The sequence below is a fragment of the Sorex fumeus genome, unplaced genomic scaffold (assembly GCF_029834395.1).
Source record: "Sorex fumeus unplaced genomic scaffold, SorFum_2.1 ptg000125l, whole genome shotgun sequence".
NCBI classification, from domain to species: Eukaryota; Metazoa; Chordata; class Mammalia; order Eulipotyphla; family Soricidae; genus Sorex; species Sorex fumeus.
Window position 1 is genome coordinate 2543719 of NW_026606182.1, and position 14186 is coordinate 2557904.

At 61.7% G+C, this 14186-nt stretch overlaps 1 protein-coding gene across 1 annotated transcript; it reads left to right on the plus strand.

The window, feature by feature from the left end:
- Window positions 1-3: 3 nt before the first annotated feature.
- Window positions 4-12251, plus strand: EIF3L (eukaryotic translation initiation factor 3 subunit L). The gene is made up of 13 exons (XM_056137579.1): window positions 4-55; window positions 425-473; window positions 2256-2466; window positions 2856-2935; window positions 3942-4003; window positions 4701-4770; window positions 5452-5525; window positions 5852-6023; window positions 7565-7719; window positions 8404-8574; window positions 9474-9971; window positions 11657-11737; window positions 12126-12251. Exons 1-13 carry the CDS (start codon window positions 23-25, stop codon window positions 12162-12164), a joined length of 1695 nt encoding a protein of 564 aa, XP_055993554.1. The 5' UTR covers window positions 4-22; the 3' UTR covers window positions 12165-12251.
- The last annotated feature ends 1935 nt before the right edge of the window (window positions 12252-14186 follow it).

A 14186-nucleotide genomic window follows, 5' to 3' on the forward strand; every position in this document is an offset into this window, starting at 1 on the left:
AGTTTTTCCGAGCGCCGCGGCCATGTCTTACCCCGCTGATGACTACGAGTCCGAGGTGAGCTGGCCCGAGGCGGGTGCGGGCTCTGCGGGTGGTGGGTCCCGCGCCGTGACCGCGGCCGGACCTCGGGGCTCCCCCGCGGCGCCCTGTCTCCGCCGCCCCCTCCGCGCGGCATCCCGCCGGGCCTCGCCTTTTGCAGGGCCGGGGGCCTGGGGGTCCGGGGGATCCGGGGTTCCGGAGCCCCTGGGTGGGCTGTGAGCTGTGCCGGCTCCAGCCCGCACCCGTGCCAACGGGAGCATCACTCCTGCCCCCTCTCTGAGCCCCCGGTCGGCGCCCGTGTCATTGCCCACTTGTGCCCCGCGTGGCGCACGGGCCCCCCGGGTTTGGTCTTGGGGGTCGCTGACTGTGTGTCCCTTTCGTTCCCAGGCGGCTTATGATCCCTACGCTTATCCAGGCGACTACGATATGCACACAGGTGAGCAAGGCGGGCGTCACCTGTCAGCTGGGGCTTCGGGACGGGGACGGCGCTGATTGATGCTCAGAACAGCCCGGAAAGGCGCCCGGTTATAAAAACAAACAAACAAACAAACCAGAGGGGCTGGAGCAATAGCACAGCGGGTAGGGCGTTTGCCTTGCACGCGGCCGACCCGGGTTCGATTCCCAGCATCCCATAGGGTCCCCCGAGCACCGCCAGGAGTGATCCTGAGTGCAGAGCCAGGAGTCAGCCCTGAGCATCACCGGTGTGACCCAAAAAGCAAACAACAACAACAACAAAAAACAAGAAAAACCCCAGCTTCTTGCTGGTCTGACTGTCAGCTGCAGGAAATGGGTCTGGTGCAGAGTTAAAAGTGCCCACTTCAAAAGATTGCGAGCTGGGCTGTGGGTTCCTGTCTCAGGCTATTGGCTGAAGAAGGAAATATTTTGGGGGGGAGGGATGATGGAGGCCGCACCAGAGCTTACTTACTCCTGGCTCTGTGCTCAGTGCTCCCGGGACCACATGTAGTGCAGGGGGGACTGAATCAGGGTTGACCGCATGTAAGGCTGGTGTCTTAGCGCCTGTACGGCCTTTCCAGCCCCAAGGTAGAAGAAAACCCGACAGTGAAAACGTAGAGGGCTTCAGTCCCAACTCAGGGCAAGTCTTGCTGAAAAATATCTTGAGATTTCCTAAGATTCAGAGATTTGACAGGGGGAGTTTAGTGACTTCCGGTTGAGCTGGCTACTTTGTATTCAAGAACAGCAATTGTGTAAGTTTCCCCAGGTTATTTATCATTGTCTCCACTTTGCAAGGGGGAAAGTCTAGGTGTGCTTCCTAGCCTGCACCCACAGGTAGAAAATGTTATGGGCGCTCATTCAGACATTTCCCCTCCCCTCAATGTCCTTCCTGCCCCCGCAACACCTCTGTTCTGGGTGGGGAGTGGACATCTAGGTATAAGCCAGCCAGACAAGGTTCTTGCCCACCTGAGTTATGGATACTGAGGAAAAAGCGAAGAAACTGGAGGGCAGGGGCTGCAGCGATAGCACAGCAGGGAGGGCCCTTGCACATGGCCAACCGGGGTTCGATTCCCAGTATCTCCTGGGGCCCCTGAGCACCGCCAGGAGTAATTCCTGAGGGCATGAGCCAGGAGTGACCCTGAGCATCACCGGGTGTGACCCAAAAAGCACTGCACTGCACTGTAACACTGTCCTCCCATTGTTCATCGATTTGCTCGAGAGGGCACCAGTGATGTCTCCATTGTGAGACTTGTTGTTACTGTGTTTGGCATATTGAATACGCCACGGGGAGCTTGCCAGGCTTTGCCGTGTGGGTGAGATACTCTTGGTAGCTTGCCGGGCTCTCCGAGAGGGGTGGAGGAATCGAACCCGGGTTGGCCGCGTGCAAGGCAAATGCCCTACCTGCTGTGCTATCGCTCCAGCCAAAAAGCACCCCCCCCCCAAAAAAAAACCTGAAAAAACTGGGGGGCAGATTGGGAATGATTTGCAGAGGATTGTAGCTTTGGAGTTCGTTTGTTTGGGGGGCTGCATTCAGTAGCACTCAGGGCTCCTGGCGGTGCTCGGGGGACCTTCTGGGATGCTGGGGTCAGCCCTGTACAGGCAAGTGCCTTAAACAGTCTGCCATCTCTCCGGCCCCCAATTGTCCATCTCTGGGTGTTTTAAGGGCCATCATACCCGATGGCCTGTGTTGGAGGTTAGTTTGGGACTGGGCGGGCCCATGCTGGGCTTGAGAGTGCCCCCACAGTGCCCGTCTCTCGCCCGTCAGGGGACCCCAAGCAGGATCTGGCCTACGAGCGACAGTATGAGCAGCAGACCTACCAGGTGATCCCGGAAGTGATCAAGAACTTCATCCAGTATTTCCACAAGACCGTCTCGGACTTGATTGACCAGAAGGTGTACGAGCTGCAGGCCAGCCGCGTGTCCAGCGACGTCATCGACCAGAAGGTCTATGAGATTCAGGACATCTATGAGAACAGGTCTGCACCCTTGCTCGGTGGGAGGCTGTCTCGGGCATGGCCTGTCGGAAGGGGCTTTGGTGGGAAAGGGGGCTTTTGGGAGGTTGGCTGGGAGGACTGGGGTCTGTGGCTGGCCGGCTTCAGGTTCAATCCCCATCACTCCTGGGATGGTTCCCTGCCCCCTGGACCACCGTCGCCACACAGAATCCTCCAGACGCAGAGCCAGCCCCGCTTTCTCCAGGAGCGGCTGTTCGGGCCCCTCTAGCACTGTTTGGAGGTCTGCCCCTGAAAAAGGACCTCCCGGCCCATTCCTGCCTTCTCCCCCCTTTCTGGGCCTGGCTGGACCCACAGGTGTGTAGTGCCCGTCCGCTCTGCTCTGGGGGTCTCACGTCTGTGGTTTTGGTTTTCAGCTGGACCAAACTCACCGAAAGGTTCTTCAAGAACACGCCGTGGCCAGAGGCGGAAGCCATCGCCCCGCAGGTGGGCAACGGTAGGTGCACAGCCGGCTGGCAGCGTCCTGTTTTCTTGTCATTTTTGTGGGGGAGGGGGTCGGGGTGCTGCCTGTAGAGCCCGTCCCTAGCCCTTTGGGCTGTCTCCCGGCCCCTCGTGCCGCGGTACTTCTTCAGTGTGTTGGAGACTGTTGGTTACTGACCTGCTGAATGAATGTGGGCCACATCTTGGGGGACAGTACAGCACCCTGCTGACCCTGGGACCGATTTCCAGCACCACTTGTGGTCTTCTGGCCACTGCCAGGGGTCCTGTGACGCCTGAGCACAGGGCCAGGCATAGCCCTGGAGCACTGCTGGGTGTGGCCCAAGCCTGCCCCCAGCCCCCTAAAATAATAAGAGTGATTTCTCATAGGGGATAAAAATCATGGACATTTTTCCTCCTGATTTGTCTCTGTTGTCCTGTGTGACTTGGGGGGCGGGGTCAGCCATCACTCTGAAATGGGCCATGCGGCTTTCCCAGAGTGTCCCCCCCTCCGGGTGCTCGCGTCTGCTCTCTGCTCAGCACCCGTGGTGCTGGACCAAGCCTGGCAGGGCTGCACTCCGGCCACTGCAGCCTGCAGTGTCGGGACCACCCCTGCGTTGGTCAGCCCCTGACTGCAAGGTGCGCCCCTCCTTCCCGGCCCTTTGCGTGTTGATTTGCTCTTTCGTGATGCCCGAGACTGAGCTCGCGGGTCTTCTATGCAAGGCACCCACTTTATCATTGAACCCCACAGACGGTTCCCCCCCGCCCCACGCCTTACCTCTCTTGCTCTCTTTGTGCGGGTGGGAAAGCCTGGGTGGGCAAGGGGGCTCGCATGAGGGATGGAGCCCGGTCCTGTGTGTACTCTTGGGCATGTACGGAGTGTCCTTTCGGGTGCTGCCCACGTCGGACTTTGTAGGTTTCTGGTCTCTGGCCCCAGGTTCGCCCCTGCAGGGCGGGACAGAGGAAGGCTGCCCGCGGGACCTCGTTCTCCGTGGGTTAAAGCTGTCCGGTGCCATCTCTTTCAGACGCTGTCTTCCTGATTCTCTACAAAGAGCTGTACTACCGGCACATCTACGCCAAAGTCAGCGTGAGTGGCGGGAGGTGCCGGCGGCTGCACTCGCTGTGGGCTTACCGCGCGCTCGGAGGGTTTCCCGAGTTTTTGTCTCTGGTTTGGGGCCACAGCTGGTGGTGCTCAGGGCTCACTCCCGGGAGCCGAGATTGAGCCGGGGCTGGCTGCACCCTGGGCCTTACCCTGGCACGGGCTTACTGACCCTGGAACACGCTCAGGGCACGTGGCTCTCCCTGTGGCCACTCGGTTGGTGACCAGCGCCACATGCTCTCCGCTGACAGAGCCCGTGGACCCACATTACCTGCACCCTGACATCTCAGTCTCTGTCACCTGAAGCCCGAGGCAGGGGTTGCTGCCCTCCTCGTAGGGGCGGGTCGGTCCGGAGCAGGCGCAGCTCGCGAGGGGCCTGTTTGCACTGGGTAGAATTCACAAAAATCGGTGCTGTGGCCCGCTGGCCCTCAGGCTGCTTTGCAGGAAAGGTCCTTGTCGCTGCCCAAGGGTCCCCGTGCTGTGTCACCCGCTGCCTCTGCCCATCTAGGGCCCGCCTGGAGCCCTTCCCCGGGGCCTGGTCTCTGGCAGGGGCTGTGAGCTGGGGCCGTTGGGGCCAGGGGCTGGCCTGGGCCTGGGCCTGGGGTGCTCTTCCACCCGGGGGTGCATGCGGCAGCCCCGATGGGCAGCTTGCTCGCTGTTCTCTGACCCTGTGTCCTCTTCGCAGGGGGGCCCCTCCTTGGAGCAGAGGTTCGAGTCCTACTACAACTACTGTAACCTCTTCAACTACATCCTCAGTGAGTCTGGGGTAAGGGCGGGGAGGGCAGGGAAGGGGAGGCCTGGAGGTGACCTCGGCCCTTGTTTGGGTTTGGGGGTCTTCATTTTGATTTTTGGTTTGGGTCTGAGGGCCACACCCTGCGGTGCTCTCAGGGCTACTCCTGGCTCTGCACTCAGGGCTCACTCCTGGCGGGCTTGGGGCCGTGGAGGGTGCCGGGATCGAACCTGGGTCGCCTGTGTGCAAGGCAAGAGCTTTCCCCGCTGTGCTGTGTCTCTGCTCCCCTCTTTTGAGTGTAGCTTAAAGTCAGGAAATGGAGTGTCACCTGTTACAAAGAAATCTTGCCTCTTTCTATAGCAGTCATGTTGGTGTTTCTTCTGTGTCTTTTGAGAAAGCCAGAGGATGGGGCCGGAGCGATAGCACAGTGGGGAGGGCGTTTGCCTTGCACATGGCTGACCCAGGTTTGACTCCAGCATCCCATAGGGTCTCTGAGCACCACCGGGAGTAATTCCTTAGTGCAGAGCCAGGAGGAACCCCTGTGCATTGCCGGGTGTGACACCCGCCCCCCCCCCCCCCCCAAAAAAAAGCCAGAGGTTTGCTAGGGATCGTGCTGAATCTTTCCTGGGATTCTTTTCTCGAGTTGGCCTGTGAGCCGCGTGGTGCTGCCTTAACCAAGGGCATCTGTTCTCTGCTCCCCGCATAGATGCTGACGGGCCTGCACCCCTGGAACTGCCCAACCAGTGGCTCTGGGACATCATCGATGAGTTCATCTACCAGGTACGTCCTAGCCGTGTGTGACTCTGCAAACTGTCCGGATGTAGCTGTGAGTCAGCTGCGTGTTTGGCGGCTGTTGTCAGTCCCCACAGGGCTGGCTCTGACTCTGTTGGGTTTGGGGGTCACTCTCGGCGACGCTCAGGGGTTACTTCTGGCGGGGCTCGCGACCGGACGGGATGCTGGGGGTGGAACTTGGGTCAGCCACGTGCAAGGCCAGCGCCTCCTGGCCCGCAGCTGACTTCCGGAGCAGCGCCCAGGTCCAGGCCCAGAGGGGTCCACGGCGGGCCTTGCCCCCAGGCTCTGCCACCAGCGTCGTCCTCTCCCCGCAGTTCCAGTCCTTCAGCCAGTACCGCTGTAAGACGGCCAAGAAGTCGGAGGAGGAGATCGACTTCCTCCGCTCCAACCCCAAGATCTGGAACGTCCACAGTGTCCTCAACGTGCTGCACTCGCTGGTCGACAAGTCCAACATCAACCGGCAGCTGGAGGTCTACACCAGCGGAGGTGATGCTTGGGGCTGACTTCCTGGCTCTGGGCTCAGGGGACTCTGGGGGGTGCCAGGGTCCGAACCCCAAGGCAAGCGCCCGCCCTGCTGACCCGTCGGCCCAGCCTTGGGGAGTGAGCTTTGAGGGCCAGGCCAGCATGTGGCTGTCCTCTCGGGAGTATAGTGAGAACCCGTGGCCCAAGGGGCGTGGGCAGCCAGGGGAACCTGCCCAGGCGTGAAGGTGGACAGAGCCTTTCCGCAGATGAGGAAGATTTTCGCAGCCTCGCGCGGTCTGGCCGTGGCCGGCTCTGGCGGGGTGGGGAGGGCCCTGGCCTGCTCTGACCCCGGCGCTGCCGAGGAAAAGCACTTGCAAATTCAGGCAGTCTGGGGCATGTTCTCCGCCACGGTTGTTATTTTCCCTGTCAGCCCCACCAGAGGCCTCTTTGTTTTGAGAGCTTTTGAGCTCAGATCCAGTTTTTGCGTAGAATCCCTGGGTTTGTTGAAAAGACCCAGTTTTGTTTTGTTTTTTCCTGGGCAGAAAACTGCTGTTTGAAGGGTCAGAATGATAGTAGAGCGGGTAACATGCTTGCCCTGAATGGGGCCGACCCTGGGTTCAATTTGGTCCCATTTGGTCCCCCAAGCCACACCAGGCATGACCCCTGAGCATTGCCAGGTGTGGTCCAAAAATCAAAAAAGAAAGGAAAATCTACCATTTGATACTCCTTTTTTTGTTTTGGTTTGGTTTTTTGGGCCACACCCAGCAGTGATCAGGGCTCACTCCTGGCTTTGTGGTCAAAGATCTCTCCTGGGTGGGCTTGGGAGAACCACATGGATGCTGGGGTTTGAACCTGGCCAGCGCCCACCTGCTGTCCTGTCTGTCTTTGCCTGGAAACTGCTGCTTGAATAACAGCATTACTGACTAAATGGGTTTTTTCTTTTTTTGGGGGGGTCACACCCAGCGATGCTCAGGGGTTCCTCCTGGTTCTTCACTCAGAAGTTACTCCTGGCGATGCTCAGGGGACCATATGGGATGCCGGGGATTGAACCCCTCCCTGCTGTGCTATTGCTTCGGCCCACTGGCTTAAATTTTGTGGGGTGCGAGCCCCAGAGGCATGCCTGGCACTCAGGCTGCTCCTACTCAGAGCTCCGGGCACCACCTCCCTCTGCTGGGCTGGACCCGAGGCCAGCGGCCCCCCAGCCCCATTGTCTCTCTGCCAACTCGATCACCCTCTCCTGTCCGTAGGGCACTTGGTTGCCTGGGCGGCTTGCTCTCTCCTGGGCGTAGGGGGGTGATTCTTGGGGACTGAATGGGCCCCCCCAGTTTGCTGGCCAGCCGATGCCTCCGCCCCGCGCCCCTTCCCGCTCCTGGGCACCGGGCAGGTCTCTGTGGGTGAGACGCGCCGGGGACTCCCGAGGCTGCGCGCAGGAGGATGCGCCCCATCCCCACAGCTCTCAGGACCGGGAGGGCTTAAAAACTAGCGTGGACTGGTCGGGGCAGGGCCTGGCCGGCAACCTTCTCCGGGGCCCTGGCCTGACGCAGCTTTCCGTGTCTGGCCCGCAGGGGACCCCGAGAGCGTGGCCGGCGAGTACGGCCGCCACTCGCTCTACAAGATGCTCGGCTACTTCAGCCTCGTGGGCCTCCTGCGCCTGCACTCGCTGCTCGGGGACTACTACCAGGCCATCAAGGTGCTGGAGAACATCGAGCTCAACAAGAAGGTGCGCCCGGGGCCGGGCGGATGGCGGGGAGTGGGGCTGCTCCTTCTTCGCTTTTCTGGCTTCCTTTTTTTTTCTTTTTTCATTTTGGGTCCCACCTGGCGATGCACAGGGGTTCCTCCTGGCTCTGCACCTAGGAATTACCCCTGGCGGTGCTTGGGGAACCCTATGGGATGCTGGGCATCGAACCCAGGTCGGCTGCTTGTAAGGCAAACGCCCTATCCACTGTGCTATTGCTCCTGGCCCTGGCTTCCTCTTTCAAGGATGGACGGGAGCGGTCGGCCTGCCTTGCCCAGTTCAAGCCCGAGCGTTGGTTCGCAGCTGCTCGGTTCGGATCTGGGCGGGAGCGTGGGTAGGAGGCGTGTTCCTGGACCGTTGTTTGTTTTGGTTTTGACCCGCACTCTGCAGTGCTTGGGAGGCCCTCGGGGTGCCCGGGATTGAACCCCGGTGGGCCGCGTGCAGGCACATGTCCTCCCCACTGTCAAATTGCTCTGGTCCCTGGGACTGTTGTTAAGGTCCTTCCTGTCCACATGTGCCTGCCCAGGGCAGAGAAAGGACGCACCGTGGACTCTGGCTGAGAAGGGGCAGGGGGGCCGGGCCCCTCACTCGCTGTCGTTGCTTGGGCCCCCCCTACCTCAGTTGGGGGGTTGGGGGCTGACTCTCCGGTTCCCCCTCGCCCCCTCCCAGAGCATGTACTCCCGGGTGCCCGAGTGCCAGGTCACCACCTACTACTACGTGGGCTTTGCTTACCTGATGATGCGGCGCTACCAGGACGCCATCCGGGTCTTCGCCAACATCCTCCTCTACATCCAGAGGACCAAGAGCATGTTCCAGAGGGCCACCTACAAGTACGAGATGGTAAGGGCTCTGCGTTGCGGGGCTCAGACCCGGCCTCGGACTGGCCGGGCTGGCAGTCGAGCTGCTGTGCGGCGGTGGCCTTGTCTGCCTTCCCGGAGCGTGGCCCAGCGCAGTGGCTGCATCCCTGGGGGCGTGCTGCTGGGACCCACGAGGCGGGAGCGTGAGGGCCCCTCCCCCTGCGCCCCCCAGTCTCTGCCCCCGCCGTCAGGGAGTTCTCGGGACTGTGGGCGGGGGACAGGCACGGCCCTGGGCCCTCCCAGGCTGAGTCGGGACACACAGGACGGGGCACAGGACACTGTGCCCGGCCTCAGGGCCGACGGAGCCATAGTTGCTTTGGGATCTTTTCCCCTTTCTTGGCTTTTTGGGTCACACCCGGCGATGCACAGGGGTTCCTCCTGGCTCTGCACTCAGGAATGACTCCTGGCGGCGTTCAGGGGACCCTGTGGGATGCTGGGAATTGAACCCGGGTTGGCCACCTGCAAGGCAAATGCCTTACCTGCTGTGCTATCTTTCCAGCCCCGACAAATTTTTTTTATTTTTTGCTTTTAGGGGGGTCACACCCAGCAATGCTCAGGGGTTCCTCCTGGCTCTGCACTCAGGAATGATTCCTGGCGGTGCTTAGGGGACCCTATGGGATGCTGGGAATCGAACCCGGGTTGGCTTCCCCGCTGTACTATTGCTCCAGCCCCTGCTTTGGAATCTTTGCTTTGCCCGTCAGCGTCTGTCTCCTGTGGGCGTGGGGGTGCCCCAGAGGCTCTGTGGGGCTGGACCAGCCCAAAAGGTGAGGCCTGGCCGGCCAGGCTGCCCAGGCCAGGCCAGCGGTTCCGGCCGGGAGGCTGTGGGTGGGCCCCTCGGGGGTCCCCTCCTCTCCCCTGACCTCCCGCGCCCCCGGCCCCCAGATCAACAAGCAGAACGAGCAGATGCACGCGCTGCTGGCCATCGCGCTGACCATGTACCCGATGCGCATCGACGAGAGCATCCACCTGCAGCTGCGCGAGAAGTACGGCGACAAGATGCTGCGCATGCAGAAGGGCGACCCGCAGGTCTACGAGGAGCTCTTCAGCTACTCGTGCCCCAAGTTCCTGTCGCCCGTGGTGCCCAACTACGACAACGTGCACCCCAACTACCACAAGGAGCCCTTCCTGCAGCAGCTGAAGGTCTTCTCGGACGAGGTGCAGCAGCAGGCGCAGCTGTCCACCATCCGCAGCTTCCTCAAGCTCTACACCACCATGCCCGTGGCCAAGCTGGCCGGCTTCCTGGACCTCAGCGAGCAGGAGTTCCGCATCCAGCTGCTCGTCTTCAAGCACAAGATGAAGAACCTGGTGTGGACCAGCGGCATCTCGGCCCTGGACGGCGAGTTCCAGTCCGCCTCCGAGGTGGACTTCTACATCGACAAGGTACGGCGGGGGGGTGGGGGCAGGGGGGTGGGGCGGCTGCGGGGCCCCTGGGGATGCCTCATGCGCCGCACCCCCATCCCCAGCGTTGCCGTGCCCAGCCCGACGATTATCGTCCAGCCCCACCGCGTCCAGGTGGTGTTGGGAATCGGGGCCTCACGTCCGGTCCCCCCCCACTTCGCCCAGGCCCACGGCGGCCTCGGCTCTGACTGCGGCGCTGAAGCACGTGGGGCTGGGAGTGGGGGGTCAGTGGGGACGGCGCTGGCCCTGCCTGTGCCGGTCTCTGGCAGATGCCACGTAGGGTCCCCTGGTGTGTGGCCCCAGGAGACAGAAAAGCACACGCGGGATTTGACCGAGGCCCTGGCAGTGCCCGGACTCCCGCTGGGGGCAGAGTGGGGGCTCGCGGAGGATCTTTCTGGAAGGCTGCGGAGGCAGCAGGTTCCTTGCAGCCAGGGGCAGGAGCAGGACGCTCTGCGTTCCCGTTGTGCGTGTTTGTGTCCTTGAGGCTTTTGAGCAGAAACCCAGGTTCTTTTGTTTCTCGGCGTCTTAAGGCTTCAAAGTCTCGGCTCCTCGGCTCCTTTCCGCAGCCCCTCTCTGTCCCCCCGTGTGCCCAGGATTCGGGGAGCCACAATTCCGGGACCCCCATGTGGACATACGTACACAATCTGTGAGATCAGTTGACTGTTCCCTTTCGTCCCTGCTAGAACATTCTAGTATCCCTTCGTTCCTCTTACTGTGTAATCCATGTTCGACCTTGCTGTCCTCTGTGACTCCACCCCCACCCCCTCCCTCTGATCTGGGGACCTTATCTGACAGTGCTGGGGCTGTGCTCGGGGTCCCCCCACCTGTGGGGAGTGACCCCCGACCTCCCGAGGGCCAGGCTGCGCAGTGCCCCAAACTTGACCTGCGACATGCTCGCCCCCGCATTGGCATTGTTGGGGGGACAGGGCCTCACACCCTGCGGTGACCCCGTCCTCCCAGACAGGAGTGACGTGGGGATGCGTTGGGGTGGGGAAGGGGAGCATGTGCTCAGCCCCGAGCCGGCTGCCAGCCCTGACATCATGTCCTGTCGATAATTTTAATCCCAGATTAATCTCTTCAACTCTCAAAAAGATTTCCCCTTTTTGTGTTGTTTTGGGGTCTGGCCCAGGTGACTCCGTTACTCCTGGTGGGGCTTGGGAGACTCGGGGTTGGTGGGGATCGAACCTGGGTCAGCTGCGTGCAGAGCAGGCCCCACACCCACTCTCCAGCCCTCATTTGTCTTTAACAAAAACTCTTCGTGGGACTGGACAGGAGCAAGCCGAGAGCACCACGGGGTGTGGCCCCCAAACCAAACAAAATGATTCGAAATGTGGGGGCAGTGGGTGGGCAGGCGTGTGTGTGTGTGTGTGTGTGTGTGTGTGTGTGTGTGTGTGTGTGTGTGTCTGGCAGTGCTCGGGCTTGTCCTGCTCCTTTGTTGAGGCATCACTCCTGCAGGTCCTCGGGGAGCATCCGAGGCAGGAACCTTCACCCACGCCCTGGGCAGCAGCTGCAACTCCAGGGGGAGACGAACCCTCTCGGGGGTCCCCCAGCCCCCATAATCTTGGCTCAGGGCCCAGCACGTTTACCCCCGAGAGCCAGGCGAAGCCCCTCCGTCGGGCGTCTGGTGTGGACGCTTCTCCCACTCTGCTCCCTCCCTCCATCTGCAGGACATGATCCACATCGCGGACACCAAGGTCGCCAGGCGCTACGGGGACTTCTTCATCCGACAGATCCACAAGTTCGAGGAGGTGAGAGGGCTGCGGCAGGGGCCGGGGTTTGGCCGGGCCCTGTGTGTGCCCGTTTCCAGGCTGAGCAGCTGCCTCAGCCTCGGGCCTCTCCCTGAGACCTTCCCTCCCCCCTCTGGGGTTTCCTGACAGAGGTTGGCCCGCTCAGGACAGCGCTGCCCTTGGCAGGATGTGCTGGTGACACTATGGGCCTGTCTGGGCCTGGGACAGGTTACCCCGCGCAGGCCAGCTCTGCAGTGCTCCAGCCTGCCGGCAGGGGTCGCTGCCAGCCTGGCCCACGGGTCCCTGTCCTGGCTACTGACCGACCAGCCGGTGGGCTGAGTGGGGATGACGGAACCTTACCCGGGGACGTGTAGAAACCTCATCACCGACGCTTGTCTTTCTTGTCCAGCTCAATCGGACCTTGAAGAAGATGGGCCAGCGGCCCTGACCACTGCCCCCCGAGCCCTGGAGCACCGTCCTTCAGGAGGCGTCAGGCCTGGGGTGTGTTTGCCATCGCCACACCTGCGCTGTCCCCGCCCGTCGGCCGGTCAGTCGGCAGGAGGTGCCGGTCTGAGGGACTGAGACGTTCACGGGGCTCAGTAAAGCCTTCCTTGGAGCCAGGCGTGTTTCTCGTTCCTGCCAGAGGGGGGCGCGCCTCTCCCTGCTCCCGCCCACCCCCTGCCGTGTCTACCTGGGGCCCTGCTGCCCTGCACAGGGAGCCCCAGCTGTGGGAAGGCCCCACCCCCGGGCACCCCAGGGAGCTCCGCCTGGCGCCCCCACAGCTCCCTTGGTCTGCATCTGCTGCAGCAGCCCAAGCACCGGGCAGTGCTTGGGGCTCTCAGCTCGCCTGGCAGTGCTCACGGCTTGGCTCACCTGCAGTGCTGGGTGACCAGATGTGGTGCCGGGCCACGTTCAAGGCAAACCTTGGCCCCCACACTCTCGCTCTCTGGCCCCTGCGGTACTGGGTAAAGACCCTCCAACGCTTCCCCGATTTCAATCCTGTTCAGAGCCACCAGGGCCGGCCCGGCCCAGCCCCAGCCCAGTGCGTGGGGATGGAATGAGATTCTCGGGCCACCAAAGTGCGGAGGAAAGCCAAAGACAAGACTGACCGTTTGAACAGGACAGCTAGAGGCTGGATTGAGCACAGTGGGGAGGGCGCTTGCCTTGCATGAGATCAACCGGGGTCCAACCCTGGCATCCCATATGGTCTCCCGAGCACCACCAGGAGTGACCCTCGAGGATGGAGCCAGGAAGCGCCCACAAGTGTCACTGGGTGTGGCCTCCAAAACAAAATCTAACAGGAGACAAACACCACGTTTGAGACTCCGAAGGAAGATTCCAGATCTGGCACGGGGCTGTGCAAGTCCAGGGAACAGAACTGCACATGCAAAGGCCCTGGGGCAGGTTGTGATAAGTAGGAGAGAATGCAGGGAGACGCCAGGAGGGGCAGGAGCAAGGAGGAAGAGACCAGCTCTGGGGGGACCCTCCCAATGCCACATCAGGCCTTGCAGATGACTAAGGCCCTGGGTGTGAGCAGAGCTGCTCTCCTTGGGAGGTCACTACGCCTCCTTGGTTCAGGGCCAAAGGGTGGAGCCTGGCATGTTGGACACACTCAGTCCCCGTCCCCAAGGAGGGGAAAGTGAACACTGGGGCCAGAGCGTGCCCGCCACAGTCTGGAACCACGGGATCCCCTAGCGCCCACCAGGAGTAATCCCTGAGCACAGAGCCAGGAGGCATCCCTGAGGAGTGACTGTGCGGCCCCAGGCTCATTCTGGAGGAGAAGCAGGCGAACCGCCTTCCTGGCAGTGCCGCCGCCCGTCCCAGCCTCTGGTGACTGGCCAGCGCCTGCCCGCCCCGCCCCTGCTGGATCTGGCTCCCCGGACCCTACTTGGATGGCTTATTTTAAGTTTTTCTTTTTCTGGGTTTTGGGGCCACACCCCAATGGTGCTCAGGGCTGACTCCTGGCTCCGCACCCAGGGACCTCTCCTGGGGACCTTATTTGGTGCTGGGAAGTGACTCGGGGTTGGGCCAGTCAAGGCGAGCGCCCTCCCCGCTGTACTGTCCCGTCAGACCCCTGTCTGGGGGGTTGAAGGACCGTCCGGTGGCGGCCAGACCACCCTTTCCGGCCATCCTCCCTGGTGGGATTCCCTGCCCCCTGCTTGCCCCCCAAGTCCCCTCCCTGCTGTGCACCCCTCCTGGCCTGAGACAGCCCCTTTGGCACCTCCTGAGACTGGACCAGCAGAGCAGCCTGGGCCTATGAGCTCCACAGCATGCATGAGTGTGTGTGTGTGTGTGTGTGTGTGTGTGTACTTAGGGTTAATGTGCTCACAGCATGCATGAGTGTGTGTGTGTGTGTGTGTGTGCGCGCGCGCGCGCGCGTGTGTGTACTTAGGGTTAATGTGCTCACAAACTGTATGCGTGCATTTGCATGTGTGTGTATGTACGCCTGGGGTTAATGTGCTCACAGACT

What these genes read in the sequence shown, in the direction of transcription:
- EIF3L (XM_056137579.1), top strand. Translation starts at nt 23, where the DNA reads ATGTCTTACCCCGCTGATGACTACGAGTCCGAG. An exon ending in CTGATGACTACGAGTCCGAG is followed by an intron (nt 56 to 424) that starts GTGAGCTGGCCC and finishes TTTCGTTCCCAG; the next exon opens with GCGGCTTATGATCCCTACGC. An exon ending in ACATCGAGCTCAACAAGAAG is followed by an intron (nt 7,720 to 8,403) that starts GTGCGCCCGGGG and finishes GCCCCCTCCCAG; the next exon opens with AGCATGTACTCCCGGGTGCC.